This window comes from Paramisgurnus dabryanus, chromosome 20 (genome assembly GCF_030506205.2).
Source record: "Paramisgurnus dabryanus chromosome 20, PD_genome_1.1, whole genome shotgun sequence".
Taxonomy (NCBI): Eukaryota; Metazoa; Chordata; class Actinopteri; order Cypriniformes; family Cobitidae; genus Paramisgurnus; species Paramisgurnus dabryanus.
Window position 1 is genome coordinate 34,438,052 of NC_133356.1, and position 22,267 is coordinate 34,460,318.

At 42.3% G+C, this 22,267-nt stretch overlaps 1 protein-coding gene across 1 annotated transcript in view; it reads left to right on the forward strand.

Annotated features, from left to right (window-relative positions):
• col21a1 (collagen, type XXI, alpha 1) overlaps positions 1-22,267 on the forward strand; it is a 107,571-nt gene that overhangs the window by 78,797 nt on the left and 6,507 nt on the right. The window contains exons 18-27 of the mRNA XM_065249434.2: positions 1,235-1,288; positions 1,598-1,651; positions 6,459-6,512; positions 6,647-6,718; positions 9,695-9,730; positions 10,520-10,564; positions 13,457-13,489; positions 13,572-13,718; positions 13,930-13,984; positions 14,352-14,552. Of these exons, the coding sequence (XP_065105506.2) occupies positions 1,235-1,288; positions 1,598-1,651; positions 6,459-6,512; positions 6,647-6,718; positions 9,695-9,730; positions 10,520-10,564; positions 13,457-13,489; positions 13,572-13,718; positions 13,930-13,984; positions 14,352-14,552 (751 nt within the window). The remainder of the gene's footprint in view (positions 1-1,234; positions 1,289-1,597; positions 1,652-6,458; positions 6,513-6,646; positions 6,719-9,694; positions 9,731-10,519; positions 10,565-13,456; positions 13,490-13,571; positions 13,719-13,929; positions 13,985-14,351; positions 14,553-22,267) is intronic.

Consider the following 22,267-nt stretch of genomic DNA (forward strand, 5'->3'; position numbering starts at 1 on the left):
GTGTACCTTAAAGGGAGAGTAAAATGTCTGCTTCTAACATTTTACAGTTACAAAAATTGACCTTAAATGTACACAATTGGTCCTAGGGAATAATATTGTACCCCAAAAGGTACAACATTTCAATGTGTTGTATGGGCGTTAATTTACAACAATTAACATTGGAGGGTACCATCCCAGTTTTGTACCTTTTCTGTCTGACTGTGTATGTAGAGTTTCATTATGTCAACTACTGACAACATATCTGCCAGTTTCCTAATAAAAATGTTATGTTTATTTGCATTTATCTGCAGAAAATGGGACAAAATTGACAAAATAACAAAAAAGTTTTCAGATCTTGCCTACTACAAATAATTAAAATCAAATAGATTTTTCAACAACACTATCCTAATAATGGATATTTGATGGAATAATCCTGATTTTAAAACATTTCTTATGTGTTACATAAAATTTGCTGTTGGATGACTTTATGTCACCTCTGAGGTTTGCTTTTATTGAAATTCAACTGACACTGGACTAAAATGGTCACAATACATGTATTAATTATAAGTTAAGGTCTCTTAAATGTTTAATGGCTTTAGCGATTAGGGACCAGATTCACTAAACATGACACATTTTAAAAAATGTGCAGATGAGATGTCTGCATGTGATTTACTGCAAAATTCTCATTACTATCATGACCAATGCAGTGTAGAGTTTAAGATATGCTTAAATAATTTCATGAAACTGACAAGCTCAGACATTAGTAAATCGTGTTGCATGATTCACTTAAATGCTCTCCTCTCATAAACTTTGCGTCTGAAAGGGAAATTCGTACAAATGCATATGCAACAAGGTCCATCACTAAAACAACTGCGAGTCCGTGCATTTTCAGTGCCAATTTTTTTACTTTCTCTTTTTAGTAAATCCTGACAGTAGTTTTTATAACCGCAAAGGAAGCATTTGCACTGGCGCAAGCTGTTAGTACATCTGGCCCTATGCCTTCAACACATGTTTAACACATAAACCCAGTGCACTGTTTTAGGTCAGAGGTTCCAAAAATATTATTTGTATTATTAATAAGGCTTTATTTTCAGTATAACAATGTTTACAATGTTTACATTTTCTTAAATATTAATAAATGACAATACATTTCAGTGTTTTTAAACAGAAGTTTATACAAGTTTATATTATATTTTACTATTTAAACACTTTAACCATTAACATGGAAAATCTACATTTGTTCTTGTATTTAAAGGGTGAAGCTGGCATGGCCGGGTATAAAGGAGCCAAAGGTGTAGCTGGAGACCCTGTGAGTAATTCTTAAGTTAAATTAGGCCCTGACAATTTACAGTATACTTGAGTGTTGTAAGTTCTCTCACACAGTCTCTTTTCTTTTGGAACAATAGCTGTAAGACTATTTAAAGAGTTAGTGAGTTGGTTGTAATAGCCTAATTGTTAATAAATGGGGCAGGGCTGTACCTAACAATTGTAGGCTTCAATACTGTAGTCTATGGCGATGTGACAAGTGTATTATGTACAGCATGAATGAATATTAATAAAGTTAAATGAATGCATTTCCAGTCAATACATCTTATGGCTTATTTTGGTCTTTCCACAGGGAGAGATGGGTTTGCCTGGACTACCCGGTTCAATTGGAAAACCTGGCCCTAAGGTCACTTAGCACGAATTTGCCCTCTAAATACTAGATATCATGTTTTATGTTAAACTCACACTCACATTGAAGCATCTCTAGGTTTGAATCCTAGTTGCAGTTACCTAACCCAGTGGTTCTCAAACTTTTTCAGCATGCAGCCCCCCTTGTATATGGTGCATTCCTTCGCGGCCCCCAAATTTTTTGTTTTTTTCAAATTTGTTCTAAAACTTAATATTTTTAATAAGACAAAACATATTAAAGTATACAAAGTAGTGCTGTTGGTTAGTAGCCTTATTTTTTTTTTAGGTTTAATTACACAGAATTCATGATAAATTAATGTATTTTATGAAATGTCATAAAACTGGGGCCCCCCTGGCACCATCTCACGGCCCCCAGTTTGAAAACCACTGACCTAACCAAATTTCAGAATATCAGCCAACAACAATATTCTTGATGAGCACATTTGTGAGAATAAATGTAGACGTATGCATGTACAGTTCCCTTTCAGTTGGTCACAACGACGTCACGTTGTGACCGATGTATTGGGAACTCACTAGAGAGACCTATCTGCTCCGAGAAACTTACAAGGAGCCAATAAATTTTGGCATGCCATATTTGCATCTGCCAGTGCTGCCCCGCCATGCAAGTATAAACGAAAGCCAGGTGCAATGCATAATCAACTTTTTTCGTATTGAAAGCCCAGCAGCAAGCTGCTTTTTGAGAAGCTCCTGGGAACGTGTCTGCACATCGTTAGCAGTACGGCACTTCAGCAAAGGCTCTCCAGTTTTTTCCTTTTAAGTCGAGAGTGCAGTGTATTCTCCCCGTCAAACACGGTACCACTCTTATCCTTTCTGCTCTCCTCCAGATCACCAGATGTTGGCTGCTACATTGGAGGGTGAGCCTCTTCTCTCCACGGACTCGGATGACCTTCTGCCTCACGCAGGTTGGATCTTTCGAGGCACATGGATGTGTAGGCTAAGCTTTCTGAAACAGTTGGTTTTTGGGAGTGCTAGCTGACCGATGCAACTGTGTCCGCAGCGCCTTTCCGGCACATTTTACTGCCAGAAATAGACTTGGTAATTCCCCCCTCACTACCCTCATCGGTGGGAAAGCAGCGTCCATCTGCTGCTGCCAGCTGGCTGGATATCCATGTCTCCCTCTCACAGACTGTCAATATCAGCCTGACTGGCCGCCCTCCATTGTCCATTGTGGTGGTCCAACAAGGCCAAATATTGTGTGCACATACAACGGGCATGCAGTGGACAGAACGCCAGCTGCATTGGCACATCAACTGCCTCGAGGTATAGACAAGATATCTTGCTCTCAGCCGCCTCAAAAGCAAGTCGTGTTGCAACTCACCTGCCATCTCCTCCTGTGGAGTCAGAAGCATCTGAGGTCGCTTTACACTGTTCTCATCCTGGGCAGATGTGCATGGTTGTTCAAAGGACATAATTCAGCATCTTCATGATCCGTCACTCCATTCCTGTAGCCAAGCAGGTGTTACCATACATTTACTTTCCTTCCTCATGCACTTACAGAGGGCACCATGGCAGGCACTTCAGCTCTGCCCGGATGTCTGGGAGAATGGCGCCTCCACCCCACAGGCAGTCCAGCTACGTAGAGACTGTTCAGAGTAACTCAGGTAAATCTGTGTACTTCTCTCATTGTTACCTGTCTGAGGGAATACTCGGCACGGATGCATTGGTGAACAGCCTCAAGGTCACAAAGCTTCAGGACCTCAGAACAGCTCTTCGTCTGTTACGAAGGACAGCAGAAGGGAAAAGCTGTCCCCAAGCAGAGGATGTCACACTGGATAATTGGACACTATTGCCCTTGACTATCAGAAGCAGGGCGTGGCATGGCCATTTAAGACGCATGGACGCACTCTACAAGAAGTACAATGTCCTTTTGGGCACTGGCTCATGGCTTCTCGCTGACAGACATTTGTGGAGTTGCAGGCTGGGTGACACCTAACATATTTTCTAGGTTTTATAGTGTCTATGTTGAACATTCCTCCCGTGTTCTCACCTCAAACCGGTAGAAACACTGAGAGCCCCGGCTTGTGTCGGCTTGCAGTTCCATTATACCGCTATATTAGTGCCATAAATCCTTTTTTAAGTAGAATTTGGTACTTCCTTTAAAGCCCTTGGCAATCAGACTTTGCAGAGTGTCTGCTGTCAGCCTTTCAACAGCTGAATTCTCGAAAACCTGTGTTAAGGCCTGGCATCCTAATCCCGTATGTGCAAAACCCATGGAGTGAAAACTAATCCCACATTATTCCCTCAGCAGGGCTCTCTCTGCGGTCTCTGTACAGGTGTACTCTTATCAGATAACCACTCCAGAGACCTCAATATGTTGTAAAACCCTTTGCGGTTATTCCATATTGTAAACGGCACATAATGAAACCCCAAAGGGATGTGGCTCTGCAGCGTTCCCAGCTACCGCCCAGGTGGGTATGCAGGTTAAGGACCGACCTCTCTGCATAACACCCATGTTCCGCCAACTCTTAAAACAAGGGATGGAAGGTTCAAGCAGGGCACTGGAAGGGGCAGCAGCCATGGCTTTGCAGGGTTTTCCAAAACGTTGGTTATGACGTGACGTCATAGTGACCGACTGAAAAGGAACGTCGCATCACCACATCCCATCGTTGCGGCTTGCTGTATCATTGCTGAGTAGGCCGGGCTTGATGCTTGGCTTTCTCAGCGAAAATAAATGATTATTTATCACGCGGCAGGGTGTCGTCGGCAGATGCAAATATTGCATGCCAACATTCATTGGCTCTTTGTAAGTTTCTCGAACAGATAGGTCTCTCTAGCGAGTTCCCAATACGTCGGTCACAACGTCTTCGTTTCCTTCCTTCAGTGAATGAGGGTTACATACATAACCAAGATGTTTCTCAGACTATTTTAATGTGTGAGTCAAATAGACTGATTTTTAATCAAATAATATTCCTTCCTAAAAAGTGACCAGCATGTCTTTTAACATCAGCTAACAAATGCCCAAAACCCAGCTAGAACAGTCTGACTAGCTTGGCAAATGTTGGTTTATTGTTAGGTTTAGTTCAGAATCAGCAGACCAACAGAACATTTCCAGTATTATTTACAAACTGAAATTTTAATTTAAAAAAGCTTTAATGTTTTACATTATACAATGGTAGGGGTGACCCCGAATAGTCGAAGATTCGATGCATCGATAGGAGAAGCCTGATTCGACTACCAATCTCATAGTCGAATCGTCGCAGATGTGTTTTGAAATGAGGATCATTCAATTTTGGCCGTATATGGGTGCACACATTATCTGATTTCACATATAACAGCTTTCTCACAATATATTAATATACTGCATATTATGATAATGCTGCGAATAATATGTGAAGTAGCAGCTTTCAATAAATATTTTTAAAATGCGTTAATAAATCCAACATCCCCTGTGACCGGGCTTCACGTGCATAAGAGGTCTCTATGTTAATAAAGCCTTGCCTCTTTGTTTCGACATTTAAAAGACAAAGCTGGCAAATTAAACTAAGACTTTCGTTCTTTTAATAATTTCTATATTTTATTTTATTTATAAATCACTTTGGGTTATCTGAATTAACTATTTGGCTTGTGTTTTGTTTCCGTGCACTTGAGGCATTTTGCATATTTGTTCTGCACTTTGTTACTTCTGACCTTATTTTATTTAAAAAATTGTATTTATTATAAACGTAAATTCCGATCTAATTTAAGTATGTAAATTTTGGATAGCTTTTCGTTGTATCGATGTTGCGCTATTGCGTGCTGGCCATACTTGCGCATGTAATTTAGCCGAACGGGCTAGGTGCTCTGCGTCTCATATTTAGGAGTTCATCAAACTAAACATTAAAAAACGGATGTTTTTCGACGAGTATAAGTTTTTAAAATGTTTTAAAACAGAGTGGTTATATTGTCTATCTTAAAGTTAAACTACAAAACAGGTAAGCCGTTTTTTTTTCGGTGATGAAACGGAAACTAGTATCTGCATCGAACCTATTTCTGCCTGACACGAATGTCTTTCTTGTGATTTAATATGGTCGGTGTTCACTTTCAAATGATAGCAAAGAGATTCCTGAAATAAATAATATCATCCGGTCTTTCTGTATCTAAAGTGAATACAGAGATGATCAAAGTCAAAGCAAGCAAGCAGGTATTTCTGTGCTAAATAATAACGCGTAGTGTCTATAAAATCATTAATTTCAGTGTTTTTCTTGTTATAAATTGAAGTTTAATGAATTGTATATAAAGATTAGTTTTTATCATTTACAGGCACAATCACAAATTATTTGTCATTTCTCATTTGTCGGGTTTCTTTGGTCAAATTAAATAAAAACACTTAATTGTAGACGGAGTTTCCATGGCAGGATCACCTTTGCTATTTTTTTTAGGTTTAGTTATCAAAATGTATTTTTGTGTGTTTTTCTTTAGATCGTGGCTTTAAAATGTTATGAGGAATAATTAAACAAATGTTGCCTTACATTTTACCTTAAAAAATATATATATAAATGCATCGTCAGTTTTGTCTTCATTTATTACTTGAAAGACAGTTTTGGTCACTTTATCAGACAGTTGTTTATGTGTGCTGCTTGTGAAAGAAAATAAAAGTTACCAATTTGTACCTGGTCTGGCCCCCTCCCAACCCATGAACACAAACATAGATGATTCGACTATCGGTCGACTATGGAAAGATTCGAAAATTCTGATTCGAATATGTAAATCCTTAGTCGAGGACACCCCTATACAATGGCCATTCTTGCTTTAAACTGAATTAACTTAATCGACTTTTTAAATTAACTTAAATTTCCATTTAATAGGGTAGTAAAGGAGATAGTGGGCAGTCGGGTAATCCAGGACTTCCAGGGTCAGAGGTAAACTATCCAACCTCATTCACGAATTGTTTAATTTTACCCCAACATACTGAAACATGCTTAATAAATATAAACTTTTTTTTAAACAAGATATATTTTCATATGTACAGTATATGTTTATACTTTTAATAAAGGGTAAACCAGGAGAGCCTGGGACAGCTGGCCAGCCCGGACATCCAGGAATTCCAGGATCACTAGGACAGAAGGTAAATAATTGAATGTGGCATAAGTCTTAAGCTTGAAAGGCATGATCTCTGAAAAGCCAATGTTGACATTTGAAATCACCTAAACAAACACGCCCCTACCCCAATAGAATCTGGACCTCCTGTTGATAGACCCACCCCACACATACGCAACCCAGGCAATGATGTCGGTTAGTAGACACCCACCTTACTTACTTAAGTTTTGGTAGTCGGCCCGGCTCTCTTTTCCAAAGCGTTTTTCAGATATCGTGCACTCTGCCTTTAATGCTTTCTGAAAATCAAATGATTTTGTTACTTTACCTAATTTCATTTAATGAAAAAAGAAATAACATTACAGTTTTTGCCTTGGAGGCAAATGCTTTATCGTGAAAGGATTTTCTAAGTATAGCTCTGTTAACATCAGTACGGTAATAAGGATAATTTATGCCATGGCAAACAAGAAAAGCGTTCATGAAAATGTTACTTGTGGTTTACAATAGATCTGCATAACATTTCGACAGCTGTTTTTAAATTCACTGTCAAGTCTCAATTACTTTTGCTTTGTTATCTGTGGTCATTTGATTATAAAGCATCATTCAAAATTATTTTTTAGATCAAAGCTAACTTAAAATGCATGGTACACAAGGTATCCATTTGAAAATGCATTACAAGTCTGCAGAAGCTTTTAAATACAATCATAAATATAGTTTTATGTAGCAAAATATACTTTTATATCAGGGTTTCAAGAATTAAAACCATATTTAATAACCACTGGGATTATGTGAAATGGCATCGCAACCAAAGACTGGTTAGACTTCAAAAACATTACATCATAGCAAATGTATTTAGAGACCCTGTTCTAATCAACCAAGCTCTTATTTCCAGATAAAACGATGCTACAGCAGACAGTGATATTCTACATAATATAACTTTTAAAGGCGGAGTCCACGATGTTTGAAAAACGGTTTGGAAAAGGAGACGGGCCGACTACCAAAACACACTTATAGCCAATCAAATCAAATCAAATGCCGGGTTGCGTATGTGTGGGGCGGGTCTATCAACAGAAGGTCCAGATTCTATTGGGGTAGGGGCGTGTTTGTTTAGGCGATTTCAAATATCAACACTGGCTTTCAAACATCATGGACTCCGCCTTTAATAGGAACTCATATGTTTGAAGTTTAGTATCAATATGTGCTTTTTGCAGGCATATGTCTCAGCTGAAGAATACAATAGTGGGGTTATTTGGGTCCGTCAGTCTTTCGCTCGTGAAGTCGGCAAGCTCCCACTAAGATGAATGAGATCATACCATTCTGCTACTGCTAGTTGCTGGCAGTGTGAACACAACTTCACAAGTGCAGGAAATTTAAAGATGTCACTATGAACTCAATATACTAAAGCTGTCGATAATCTTTATAATAAATTATAATAGACCCATTTTGCATCAAGGTTTATACAATGATGAGCTTCTTTTATTTACAAATAACCATTTTTGCCCGACAACAAAATTATCCCGGTATAAATCATTTATATGTCTAGACCAGGGTTTATTTCACAATTAAAGATGACGTTTTGCTCTTTTTGGTGGGAGTTTTTGAAAATGTGAATCTGAGATTTACAGCAGATGGTGATCACTTTTGCACCGGTTCTTCGTATAAATCGATCATTTGACCTTGTGTCGGCCAGAACACTTCCAACACTATCACACTGAGCACAGGTGCCCCACAAGGCTGTGTGTCAGTCCGCTGCTCTTCACGCTGCTGACTCACTGCTACTGTTGACACAACTGTTGTAGTCATCATTTGCAACAATATACAGAGGAAATTGCAAATTTTGTTTAATGTTGTGGTGTTAACAACCTGCCCCTAAGTGTGAAGAAGCTTGACAGCTTGACTGTGGAGAGAGGCACAAATTCATAATTAATGAAGTTGCACATTCCATAAGATCTCAACTGGACCACAAGCACCACGTCACTCTTTGAGAAGGCCCAGCAGCGCTTCAGCTTCCTCTGCTGGATGAAACGTTCAAGCCTCCCTTCACATATCCTCACCACATTCCAAAGGAGCACTATTAAAAGTTTGCTGACCAGCTGCAATAGTGTCTGGTATGGGAACTGCAGCATACCGACTGTGTAAAAATGCTTTCAGAGCATCCAAGCACGCTCTGCCAGATTGCTCAACAGCTTTTCCCCAGGCTCAACTTTGCCCTCAACTCCATTCTTTTCTACTCCCCCTACCTCACGAAACCAGGACATTTCAACTTTTTTACAATCTCTTTGCTCAATAAAGTGTGTGCAAAAATCTGCTGGATGTTTCTGCAATATTGTGTTTGCAGTACTCTCTCCTCAAGAAACTTGTAAAGAAACTGTTACCATTCTAATGTGTAATACTGTATATAAAGGACTATATGTGCACAAGACACTCAAACTTTTAACAGCTGAGTAATGACCACACACTCGCACACACCAAATCTGGTTACCATGATTTGTGTGGACATTCCATAGACGTAATGCCTTTAATACTGTCCAAACTGTATATTTTATTCCCTTCCCCTAACCAAAACCATCACAGAAAACTTTCTGCTACCTTAGATTTTCAAGAAACATCATTCTGTTTGATTTATAAGCTTGTTTCCTCATGGGGACCTCAAAATGTCCCCACAAGGTCACAAAAACACTGGTATTCCTATCTTTGTGGGTACAATTGGTCCCCATAACGTGATAATTACCAGGCACACACACACACACACACACACACACACACACACACACACACACACACACACACATCAGTGGGAATTCATTCACCACAGCAACCTGGGGATTTGGGGATTCAATGATTCTATAAACTATAAATTAACACTACAGGCAATTCAATGCAAAAAGTAAAATAACTAATTATAGTAAGTTATGTTGTGTGTTTTCACTTCTGATGCTGTCTAATAGCTTTGTTTATATAATTTATCACATTCATTGCATTAACCACCATGTGAACTGTTTTACAGGGCCAACAAGGAGATAATGGAGAACGAGGGGCAGAGGTATGTTAATCTTTTATAAATGAACTTTTAGTGTGGATCATAAATAAGATTAATAAAATGCTACATCTATTAAAAGAAATTATAAATTGGACCATCTGGTTCAAATATGGAGTGTTGTAGTCGAGTCCAACTCGAGTCTGAGTCAACATCAAGATAACATCCAGCTTTATCTGGACTCGGTCTTGACTCAGAATTATTGATCTCTGGTCTAGCTGTGTTTTGTTGAAAACTAAAAACATTTCATTAAACTTAAAAGACATAAGAGAGAATTAAACATGATTATGGCGCTTGTGAAATCATCAGAATATTTATTTTCATAGCTTACAAAGCCTGTCACATATTCTTTTAGAAACATCCTCTTTACCAAAAGTTTGGGGTAAAGAAGGTATGGAAAATATGACCATGTTGACAGGTCAAAAACTTTCAAATTGGTAAAATCTGTTTCTTTTTTCAAAGGGGTTGCTGTTGTTGACAGTGCTTAATTATTAACATTAATTCAATACTCTGGGCTCTTTAACAAAGGCAGTTTTTTATTACAGTACAAGGTTTGGATAAACCACATGTAGAACTTGTGTTCTGTAAACCAACAGTCTGATGTTTACTTTATTATTTTTAGAGAAGAGATTATAATAGCTTTAAATCATTTTTTATGTAATTATTTTGTGTTTTTGCTCATTTTAAAAGGTATGGAAAAGTTGAGGTTTTTAATTAGGGTTAGGACTACATGCTAATATGATGTCAGATATGTTACCGTCTATATATTAAAACTATCTTTTTTCAATTGAACAGGGGTTAAAAGGTGAAAAGGGAGACCCTGGGAAACCTGGTATTCATGTAAGTTTGTCTTTTAGCAGTCTATCAGCAATTATTAATTTGTGTTAATGTCATTAGGATACAATTATTAATGTAAGTTCATTGTGCATTAACTAATTACTATTTTGATTTTACAAATGTATTAGTAAAAACTAAAATTAAAATAAACTAAGAATAATGAACACTGTAATATTGTTCATAACTGATAAGTCATAACTGATGCATTAACTAAAGTTAACAAATATAACCTTATTGTAAAGTGCTACCAAGTAATCTAATAAGCTGGAAAAACCGCAGATCCACTTTAAAAATATGTGCAATAGGTCTCATTCACGAAGCACAAAGTATTTTTGTGTAAATAGTAGGTAAAAGTATTCTTGAAAAGTATCTCAGGTGTTTCTTGAGGATACATTTCTGCAGCAGCCACAGGGAGGTGCAGTTTTCACTGGTACTATTATTACCATGTTGTGTACTGGACAAGAAAAGTTTATTTATATTAAATACACAATAGTAAGTGAAATATTACATAAAAAGTGTTTTCAGTGTGGAATTGAAGGTGTCTACTGTAAAGACATCTACTGAAAAGAAAAATGGAATTGTAAACACATCAATGTCTTTGAAAGCTCCGAACAGCAATAGTGTGATAACAACAATACGCATACACAAGGTGCACTGTAAAAGTAATGTATATACTCTACACAGGTTAAGCTGATTGCTAACTAAGACAACTTACTGAGAACAGATGCTATTTAGTAGAAATTAAACAGAAGCAACAAATACACAGGAACAAAAAAATATATATAAACAAAATTAAATAAAAAATGTAAAACTAAATTGAATGTCATTGCATTATATAATAAAACATATACTGTATGACAAACTGTATGTCAAAGCATGCATTTATTTTAAAATAAGATACTATTTAGGAAACACAGTCCATGAAATGAGGCTGTAATAATAAAACAACAGAAGTATTTGGACAGTTGGTTGTCAAATGTTATTATTATGTCCATTATTAATGTGGAGAACTGCACCTGTGGTTACTCTGCTAAAACATTTAGCATTTAATCTGTTTCTATAGCTCATTTTTACTACACTGTAAAAAGGGCTGGGTTATTTTTGACCCATAATGGGTAAATATTGGACAGAACCAGGGCCGCCTTAACCTAATGTGAGGCCCTGGGGCTGAGATGTTTTGGAGGCCCCCCATCCCCTCAATTTATAGTCTCATTTAAAAAAAAAGTGTAATATCTAGGTAATCTTCATCACAAAATGCATTAGTTTCTTTCAATACATACAACAGTGAGTTTTCCCTCTTTGACCCAGAAAACACCATAATATCATTATTAACATATCACTGAGCCCACTTGAGCATAAACACAAGACACTTTATTTAACAACCACACACAGCAACTTGTGGTGAAAATAAAACCAAAATGTATGAGAGTATATGTTTATATATCTTTATGTTTATTATAGTTTTTGGAATATACAAATTTGCAGAAAATTGCACACTAACTAAATGCTCACCACAGTTGCAAAAATATAAGAAGTTAAAGTTAGTTTTAAAGTGAAAATGCACTAATGTTAACAAAAGATAAGTCTTTATAGACAGAATCTTGTTTTTTAATCAGTTATTTATTTTGTAGGCTATTGAAGATATAGTATGCATTGTATTTAGTATTTATGCATACATAAGCATGTAAAACGAACACGTATGAATATGCACAAAACAGACAGGGAACATACCTGTTTATAAGATCTTTAGATACGGAGATTATAAATATGAATGGTGCGTTCAGGGGATGATCATTTGAGATGGTCTTGTCGCGCTTTGACTTGCACATTTACCGTTGCGTCGTCTTTCTAAACCAACAGATGTGTACTGTGAGCTTACATCGCGTCAAACTACATTGCCCCAGCTGCGCACTCGTCACTGATATAAACGCGATTAAACTTAAACTTTATTACAACGAACAGCATTAATATGTTCGGGAACTCCTTTCTTTATTTGGCGGCCGCGGCACAGTATCTTGCGCACAGTTGGGGAGACTTCTGCATGCCAGAGACTCAGCTGCACGAGCACAGAGAGAGCGAGCGAGTGCGCGAAAAGACAGAGAGACCTGCACCTCAGTGCTTATTATGAAATTTTAGAAATTACTCTTTCATTTGATGGTGGATTATTTCCCGTTTCTCTGTCACACTCAGTCTAACATGCAGGAATGCCAAGTTGACAACGCGCACTTAATTACATTACGCGGAATAGAAAAATCTGTTACGTCTGATATTTTATTTCACGGTAAGTTACCACGGACCAATCAGCAGCCATGTAACGTGCAGTTAGAGTGATTGACAGATAACCTGACAAGTTAAAAAACAAAATGAACGTGAACTTGGGAGGCCCCTGAACTTGGGAGGCCCCTGGGCTTCAGCCCAGGTAAGCCCGTGCATTAAGGCGGCCTTGGACAGAACACACCGTTGGGCTAAAATTGACCCAATGTTTGGTGGTTTTAACCCAACGGCTGGGTTATTATTACCCCATTGTTGCATGACAACAACCCAACATTGGGCCATTTTTGTCCCAGCATGTCTTTTGTCCAATATTTAACCATTATGGGTCAAAAATAACCCAGCTATTTTAAGAGTGTACTAATTTGATATTTTGTTACAATAATGGCTTCATATATTTTGCTTTAGCCTCTCTTTTTAGTCACTATTTATTGCAGTGTTTGTATACAGTATGCTGGACTTAAGACAAATTCCAAGTGAATTGTTGGTTTTATGATCTTTTGAATTTTCCTAGCAGTTACCAGCATTGGAAAATAAGTAGTATTTTATTGTTATAGATTTCTTTAATAACATTATCTTTTATTATGTTTGTGGCTAAGTGACTGTCCTTCTTTGTCTGAACAGGGTTCGGCTGGGCCAGCTGGTCAAAAAGGCGAGGTGGGCTCACCTTTGACATAATAATATATTGTTGTTATTAACTGTATTAGGATCATTTTATAAGTGCTTGTGTGCATGTCAGAAAGGGACAACAGGAGAGGCCGGCCATAGGGGTCAGACTGGCCATCAGGGGCCCCCTGGACAGCCAGGACCAGTGGGGCCCTCAGGGCCCAGGGGACAGAGTGGTGAAATTGGACCCCCTGGACCAGCTGGATCTGAGGGACGACCTGTATGTATTATGTCTAAAATTATTAGAATAATGTTGTAAGTATATCAATTGGCAATTGAGAATTTGAGTTCAGCACATTCCTCCATCAATATGAATTGAACACTGTTATAAAATAATCTCATGTTTCTACTTTAACATTGATGCATTTTTAATGGGGTATAATATTGCATGAAAAGTTACATTTATTATAAGAATAGTTTTGTTTTTGCAGGGCAGAGAGCTGTCTGAGCAACATATTCGACAGATATGCAGAGACGTCCTTCAATGTAAGTAGGCCTACCTCAAATCATGTCATCTCTCATGGCCCAATAAAGTTTTGTATTAGCAAATATGAAAATAACATTTTATGTGTTACTAGTTTCTGACGAATTATGTACAGTATGTATTCTGCAAGTCCTAATTCTTAATCCTATCCAGTTATACTTAATAATAATAGTTAATATACTCTAATAATTGCTTATTAATACTTAGTTGTTAAGTTTGAGGCAAAAGTAAATAATAGTTTAACCCAGCATGGGGTATTTTTTAACCCACCATGTGTTCTGTTCAATATTTACCCATTATGGGTCAAAAATTACCCAGCCATGTTTAGAGTGTACATATACATTAAACAGTACATGTATTTGATTTCAGCTGAGATTCCAGCAATCCTTTTAAATAGCCAACACAATCATAACAGAAGATGTGAGCACTGCTACATGAAGAGGGGACCGGCCGGGCAACCGGGGCCTGCAGGACCAAAGGGCTCACAGGGGTTCCCAGGTTTACCTGGTTCCAATGGACTGCAAGGTCAGCGGGGTTTACCTGGACGCCCTGGTATCCCTGGCACTAAAGGTATTGGTACTACACATTAACTCTCTGACCATTACCAAAGATATTGACCAAGATCACACAAATTAACACAATGCCATAGTGCTTCTACTTTAATGAGGTAATTGTTTAATAATCAACATTCCAGCCAAAGAAGGTCCACCTTCTAGTAAAAACTGCCAATCATAAATTGTTCAGTGATTATTTGCTAATGGGACCCTTACACAGATGCTGTGAAACGCAGTAGTTGGAGGAACACTGTGTCTACACTCTCATGACCAATATCACATTACATATTACACTGGTGATTTTGATTTCGATTATGAGAACCTTACACATGTAATTGCATGTAAGTTGTTGTGTGTTAGATTTGTTTTCTTTTCTTCATTGTGCAGCATTTTAGACATCAAAGTTAAATTTAAATGTGCTATATAAAGAAATGAAAGTTGAAGTTGAAGTATTGAACTGCATGATCAGTGAATAAATAACTATGTATCCTAAGGTATATACATAATGTACTTAGTTAGAATAATTCTGATGTCATTGCAACAAAAAAAATTTAAGATTTACAGTTCCCTTTCAGTCGGTCACTACGACGTCACGTCGTGACCGACGAATTGGGGACCGCTCCGCGGGTGACCTATCTACTTCGAGAAACTATAAAAACGCCAATGAACTTGGCATGCAGGTATTTGCATAATGCCGGCGCCGCCCCGCCAGGTGCGTATATAAGCCGCAGATGCACAATACCAAATTAGCTTTTATTGCTTCGAAGCCGGCAGACATCTGCTCTCGAGAAGCTTTCTATCTGATCTTCGTAGATCCTGTTCTGGAAGGGAAGAAAATAAGATCTCAGCTTGCTGAAGTTGGTTGGGCAAAGACACCTCAGCGGAGGCTCGCAGTGTTTTTTCTCCACCCTTTCTCTCTCTCTCTCTGTCTCTTTAATTTAGGACTTGAGTTCGAGTGAGTGCGTTGCCTCTCCCTGTGTGTTTCACCAGCTCGCACAAAAGAGTGATTTCCCTAAAAGAGCAGCACGTTTGAGCTTTGTGTCTTTTTAAAGACAGCCACTCATTCGTGTCACGGTCGGGGTCGTCTTTTTAAAGATGGATTTCCGTCCGTGCTCGGTTTCTGGATGCGGTGTGTTCATCGCCCCCCGGGATGGCCACCAGCGTTGTCTTTCGTGTCTGGGGCTCCAGCACGCAGAGGCAGCGTTGCGTGATAGTTCATGCTCCATCTGTGAGGGCATGACTATGGCGGATTTGCGGAGACGGGTGTCGTTTCTCCGGGAACGGCGCCCGCCTTCCAAGTCTGGTGCTGCTAAGGGCGCAGCTACCAAACTTGCGAAGGATGACCTCCGTATAACGGTGCTGGGTCGGTCTGCTGGTTCGTCCAGCAGCTCCCAGCGCCCTGATCCGTTGCCAGCGGAGGTCCCCATGGAGACGAGCGGCCCGTGTTCTACGGTGTCCTCGCGCTCTGTCGAGCCTCCACCCGACGCGATGTCCACCGTAACATCGGAAGGGGGGTTGTCATCCTCGGACGTCGATCCGGATCCGCTCCCACCTTCGGGCCAGGTTGCGGCTTCTGTGTTCGACCCCGAGATGGCAGCCATGCTCGCTCGGGCGGCGGAGGCGGTCGGCTTGGAGTGGACTAAACCTCCCCCACCTGAACCGTCCCGCCTCGATGATTGGTTCTTCGGGGGTGCCAGGGCTTCTCAGTCCTCGCCCCCGGTGCCTTTCTTCCCCGAGGTGCATGAAGAGCTGACGCGGTCGTGGAAAACCCCGTTTTCCGCCCGGAACCGACCGTTTCAACCTTCACCCCTCATCTCTCTCGAGGGTGGAGATGCCAAAGGGTACACTGGTATCCCATCAGTGGAGCGGCCGGTCGCGATGCAGTTGTGTCCGGCCGGTGTCGCTTCCTCCTGGTGGGACCAGCCTACTCTCCCCTCACGGGCCTGTAAGCAGTCTTCGGCGCTGTCGGGTGCTGCTTACAAGGCTTGTGGGGAGGCAGCCTCTGCCCTGCATGCCATGGCATTGCTGCAGGTCCACCAGGCTAAGGCTCTGAGGGACCTGCATGCGGGAGGTCACGACTCGGCGGAGTTCTCTGAACTGCGTGCGGCTACGGATCTGGCGCTTCGTGCGACCAAGGTCACCGCACGCGCCGTCGGGCGTGCGATGTCTACCCTGGTAGTCCAGGAACGCCATCTCTGGCTGTGTCTGGCGGACATGAAGGATGCTGATAAGACCCGGCTCCTGAATGCTCCGGTTTCCCAGACCGGCCTGTTCGGCGAGACGGTCGAGGAGTTTGCCCAGCAATTCTCCGCGGCCAAGAAGCAGACTGAGGCCATCGCTCAGATCATGCCACGTCGGAAGCGTCCTGCGCCTGCCCCGTCCACGTCGGCACCTCAGCCTGCTCCTCGCCGAGGGCGTCCTGCGGCGGCCGCCTCCGTTCCTCCCCGGGGCTCTTCTAAGAAGCGAGGAACCGGTCGTCAGCAGCCCGCCCCGCCCGCTCAGCCCGCTTCAAAGGGTGGAAAAAGAAAATCGAAGCGGCCCTGAGACTGGCGACCTAGAGATGGAGGGGATCGCTCTTCGGGAAATGGTGAAGGCACCACTCCCCCCACCGGAGGAGGGCCGGTTGGGGAATCTTTTGTTTCATTTTTCTGTTCCGCCGACTTTTCAGTCGGCACCCACAATTCCACAAAAAGAGCGAATTCCACTTCCATCTCTAGGTCTTCATATGAGCGCCGGAGACACGAGCGGGCTCATAACCCCCCCTCGTTCTCTGACTCATCAGAGGAGAACAAGAGCGACGCACGGGCTCATAACCCCTCCGCGCTCTCCAACTTCTCAGACGGTAGGAGACAGCTACGGGCTCATAACCCATCGTCTTCCTCCGCCTTCGCCAGAGGGTGCATCGAGTGGTGTGAGGTGTCTTCAGCAGAGCCTCCCTTACTCACCCACCCAGCAACGGACTCAGGTGAGTGTTATCAAACACAACACTGCTGTCGGTGCGGCCAATATGCACACACCGGCGATCACCTCCGTTGCGCCCGCCGCGGGTACACCGATCGTGCCTTTAGTCCCTCTCGCACGGTGTCTGGGGGCGTGGGAACAGCTTCCCAGCCCGTCGCGTTGGCTTTTATGCACGATTCGTCTCGGCTATGCGATCCAATTTGCCCGGCGTCCCCCCAAATTCTCCGGCGTTCGTTTAACTGCGGTGAGAGCTGACGATGCGCACGTCCTCCGTGCGGAGATCGCAGTCCTATTGGCGAAGGACGCGATCGAGCCGGTCCCTCCAGCCGAGATGAGGTGGGGGTTTTACAGCCCTTACTTTATTGTACCCAAGAAAAGCGGCGGCTTGCGACCGATCCTGGACCTGCGTTCGCTGAACCGTGCACTTAACAGAATGCCGTTCAAGATGCTGACGCCCAAGCGCATATTTCCATGCATTCGTCCAAACGATTGGTTCGCATCTATCGACCTGAAGGACGCGTACTTCCGCGTATCGATTCTCCCCCGGCACAGGCCGTTTCTCCGCTTTGCGTTCGAGGGGCGAGCATACCAGTACAAAGTCCTCCCATTCGGGCTCTCTCTGTCGCCCTGTGTATTCACCAAAGTAGTGGAGGGGGCTTTAAAACCCCTGAGAGAGAAAGGTGTGCGCATTCTCGCGTATCTAGACGATTGGCTCATAATAGCTCAAACACGTCAGACGCTGTGCGATCACAGAGATTTAACTCTAGAACACCTCGCTCATTTGGGTCTTCGGGTCAACTGGGAAAAGAGCAAGCTTTGCCCCGTGCAGAGAATCTCTTTTCTCGGGATGGAACTGGACTCGGTCGATTTGACAGCTCGTTTAACAGAAGCGCGTGTACAGTCGATTCTGACTTGCCTGAATACATTCAAGAGCAAGAGCGCGGTCCCTCTGAAACAATTTCAGAAGCTTTTGGGGCATATGGCAGCAGCTGCAGCTGTGACACAACTCGGACTGCTGCATATGCGACCGCTTCAGCATTGGCTACACGACCGAGTCCCGAGGAGAGCGTGGCTGCGCGGCATTCACTGTGTTATCATTACACCTGTGTGTCGTCGCACTTTCACTCCGTGGTCAGACCGTGCATTTCTCCGAGCCGGTGTGCCTCTGAGACAGGTCTCCAGGCATGCGATAGTATGCACAGATGCTTCAGACACGGGGTGGGGGGCCACGTACGATGGGCTTGCGGCTTCGGGGGTCTGGACGACACCCCAGCTGCATTGGCACATAAACTGCCGGGAAATGTGGGCTGTATATCTTGCGCTCGTCCGTTTCAGCAATGAGTTACGGGGCAAAGATGTATTAGTTCGCACAGACAACACTGCGACCGTGGCGTACATCAATCGTCAAGGCGGTTTACGCTCGCGTCACCTGTCGCATCTCGCCCGTCATCTCCTCACTTGGAGTCAGAAGAATTTGAGGTCTCTTCGTGCCATTTACATCCCGGGCACGCTCAATGTAGAGGCGGATGCGCTCTCTTGGGCTGCGCGTCCCGGCGAATGGCGGCTCCACCCCATTGCGGTTCAGCAGATTTGGAGACGTTTCGGCAAAGCGCAGATAGATCTGTTTGCTTCCCCAAAGACGACCCATTGTCGCCTATTCTATTCACTAGCCGATGACTCGCTCGGCGTGGATGCATTGGCACACAGCTGGCCGCGAAACATGCGCAAGTACGCGTTCCCTCCGGTGAGCCTCATTGCGCAAACCCTATGCAAAATCCGGGAGGACGAGGAGAGCGTGCTGTTCGTGGCACCGCATTGGACAACCAGGAGTTGGTTTCCAGAACTCTCTCTCCTCGCGACAGCCCCTCCTTGGAAGATTCCCCTGAGGAAGGACCTTCTTTCTCAACAAGAGGGCACATTATGGCACCCGCGCCCCGACCTGTGGAACCTCCATGTGTGGTCTCTGGACGGGGCACGGAGGATTTGAGTGATTTACCGCAAGAGGTATCTAACACTATTGCTGCAGCGCGAGCGCCGTCTACGAGACAGGCTTACGCGCTTAAATGGAACCTGTTTGTCGACTGGTGTTCTTCCCAAAGTGAAAACCCCCGAGAATGCCCGATTATTGTTGTGCTTTTATATCTCCAGCGTCGTTTGGAGAATAGGCTGTCATCATCCACTATTAAGGTCGATATCGCTGCGATATCAGCTCACCATTCACCCGTAAACGGTAGGACAGTGGGTCAGCACGACCTGGTCATTAGATTTCTTAGAGGCGCTCGAAGACTGAATCCTTCGCGTCCTCCCTCTATTCCTCCTTGGGACCTGTCCTTGGTGCTGAAATCACTCCAGGAAGCCCCATTTGAGCCTCTGCATAGTGTGAGTGTTAAATTTCTTACTACAACCCCAAAACAGAAAAAGTTGGGACACTGTAGAAATTGTGAGTAAAAAAGGAATGGAATCATTTACAAATCTCATAAACTTATATTTTATTCACAATAGAATATAGATAACAAATCAAATGTTGAAAGTGATACATTTTGAAATGTCATGCCAAATATTGGCTCATTTTGGATTTCATGAGAGCTACACATTCCAAAAAAAGTTGGGACAGGTAGCAATAAGAGGCCAGAAAAGTTAAATCTACATATAAAGGAACAGCTGGAGGAGGACCAATGTTTAGGAATGGGAATTTTGTCCCATTCTTGTCTAATACAGACTTCTAGTTGCTCAACTGTCTTAGGTCTTCTTTGTTGCATCTTCCTCTTTATGATGCGCCAAATGTTTTCTGTGGGTGAAAGATCTGAACTGCAGGCTGGCCATTTCAGTACTCAGATCCTTCTTCTACGCAGTCTTGACATTATAATTGATGCAGTATGTGGTCTGGCATTGTCATGTTGGAAAATGCAAGGTCTTCCCTGAAAGAGACGACGTCTGAATGGGATCATATGGATCTAGAACTTGTATAAACCTTTCAGCATTGATGGTGCCTTTCCAGATGTGTAAGCTGCCCATGCCACACGCACTCATGCAACCCCAAACCATCAGAGATGCAGGCTTCTGAAATGAGCGCTAATAACAACTTGGGATGTCCTTGTCCTCTTTAGTCCGGGTGAAATGGTGTCCCAGTTTTCCAAAAAGATCTTCAAATTTGGATTCGTTGGACCACAGAACAGTTTTCCACTTTGCCAAAGTCCATTTTAAATGATCCTTGCCCAGGGAAAACGCCTGTGCTTCTGGATCATGTTTAGATATGGCTTCTTTTTTGACCTACAGAGTTTTAGCTGGCAACAGCGAATGACACGGTGGATTGTGTTCACTGACAATGTTTTCTGGAAGTATTCCTGAGCCCATGTTGTGATTTCCATTACAGTAGCATTCCTGTATGTGATGCAGTGCCGTCTAAGAGCCCGAAGATCACGGGCATCAAGTATGGTTTTCCGGTCTTGACCCTTACGCACAGAGATTGTTCCAGATTCTCTGAATCTTTGGATGATATTATGCACTGTAGATGATGATAACTTCAATCTCTTTGCAATTTTTCTCTGAGAAACTCAGAAAACTATTTTTTGCTGCAGCATTGGGGGAATTCGTGATTCTCTGCCCATCTTGACTTCTGAGAAACACTGCCACTCTGAGAGGCTCTTTTTATACCCAATCATGTTGCCAATTGACCTAATAAGTTGCAAATTGGTCCTTCAACTGTTCCTTATATGTACATTTAAATTTTCTGGCCTCTTATTGCTACCTGTCCCAACTTTTTTGGAATGTGTAGCTCTCATGATATCCAAAATGAGCCAATATTTGGCATGACATTACAAAATATCTTACTTTCAACATTTGATATGTTATCTATATTCTACTGTGAATAAAATATAAGTTTATGAGATTTGTAAATTATTCCATTCATTTTTAACTCACAATTTCTACAGTGTCCCAACTTTTTCTGTTTTGGGGTTGTATGAAGACTTTAACTCTCCTTGCTTTGGCTTCTGTTAAGAGGATAGAGGATATTCATGCATTTTCGGTCGACGATTCGTGCCTTCAGTTCGGGCCGGCTGCATCCAGCGTAACACTGAGACCCCGGCCCGGCTTTGTGCCCAAAGTTCCCACCACTCCTTTCAGAGATCAAGTGGTGAACCTGCAAGCGCTGCCTTTGGAGGAGGCAGACCCAGCCATGGCTTTGTTATGCCCTGTTCGTGCACTACGTGTATATATACAGGAAGCAAAGCTTTAGGACCTCAAATCAGCTCTTTGTTTGTTACGGTGGTCAGCAAAAAGGAAAAGCTGTCACCAAGCAGATGATGTCCCATTGGATTGTAGATACTATAGCCCTTGCATATCAAAAGCAGAATGTGCCTTGTCCGTTTAATTTACGTGCCCACTCTACACGCAGTGTGGCATCATCTTGGGCACTGGCTCGCGGATCCTCGCTAACAGATATTTGTAGAGCTGCAGGCTGGGCGACACCTAATACGTTCACAAGATTCTATAGTGTTCGTGTCGAACCGGTTTCCACTCGGGTTCTTTCTACTAACTAGTTAAGAATGCCGAGGGTCGGCTCGTGTGTCGGCTTGGAGCCTCTATTTTGGTGCTGCACATTTGCACCAATATGGAAGGCCATCGGGCCAAAAACGTCTCAAAAACTGTTTTTGCCTCTCCTCCACCGCCTTGATAGCTGGTGTTGCGGAGCATCCGCTGTCAACCTATCACTGATGTATTCTCTGTAACCTGTGTAGGCTAGGCGTCCACATTTGTCCCCTACGTGGG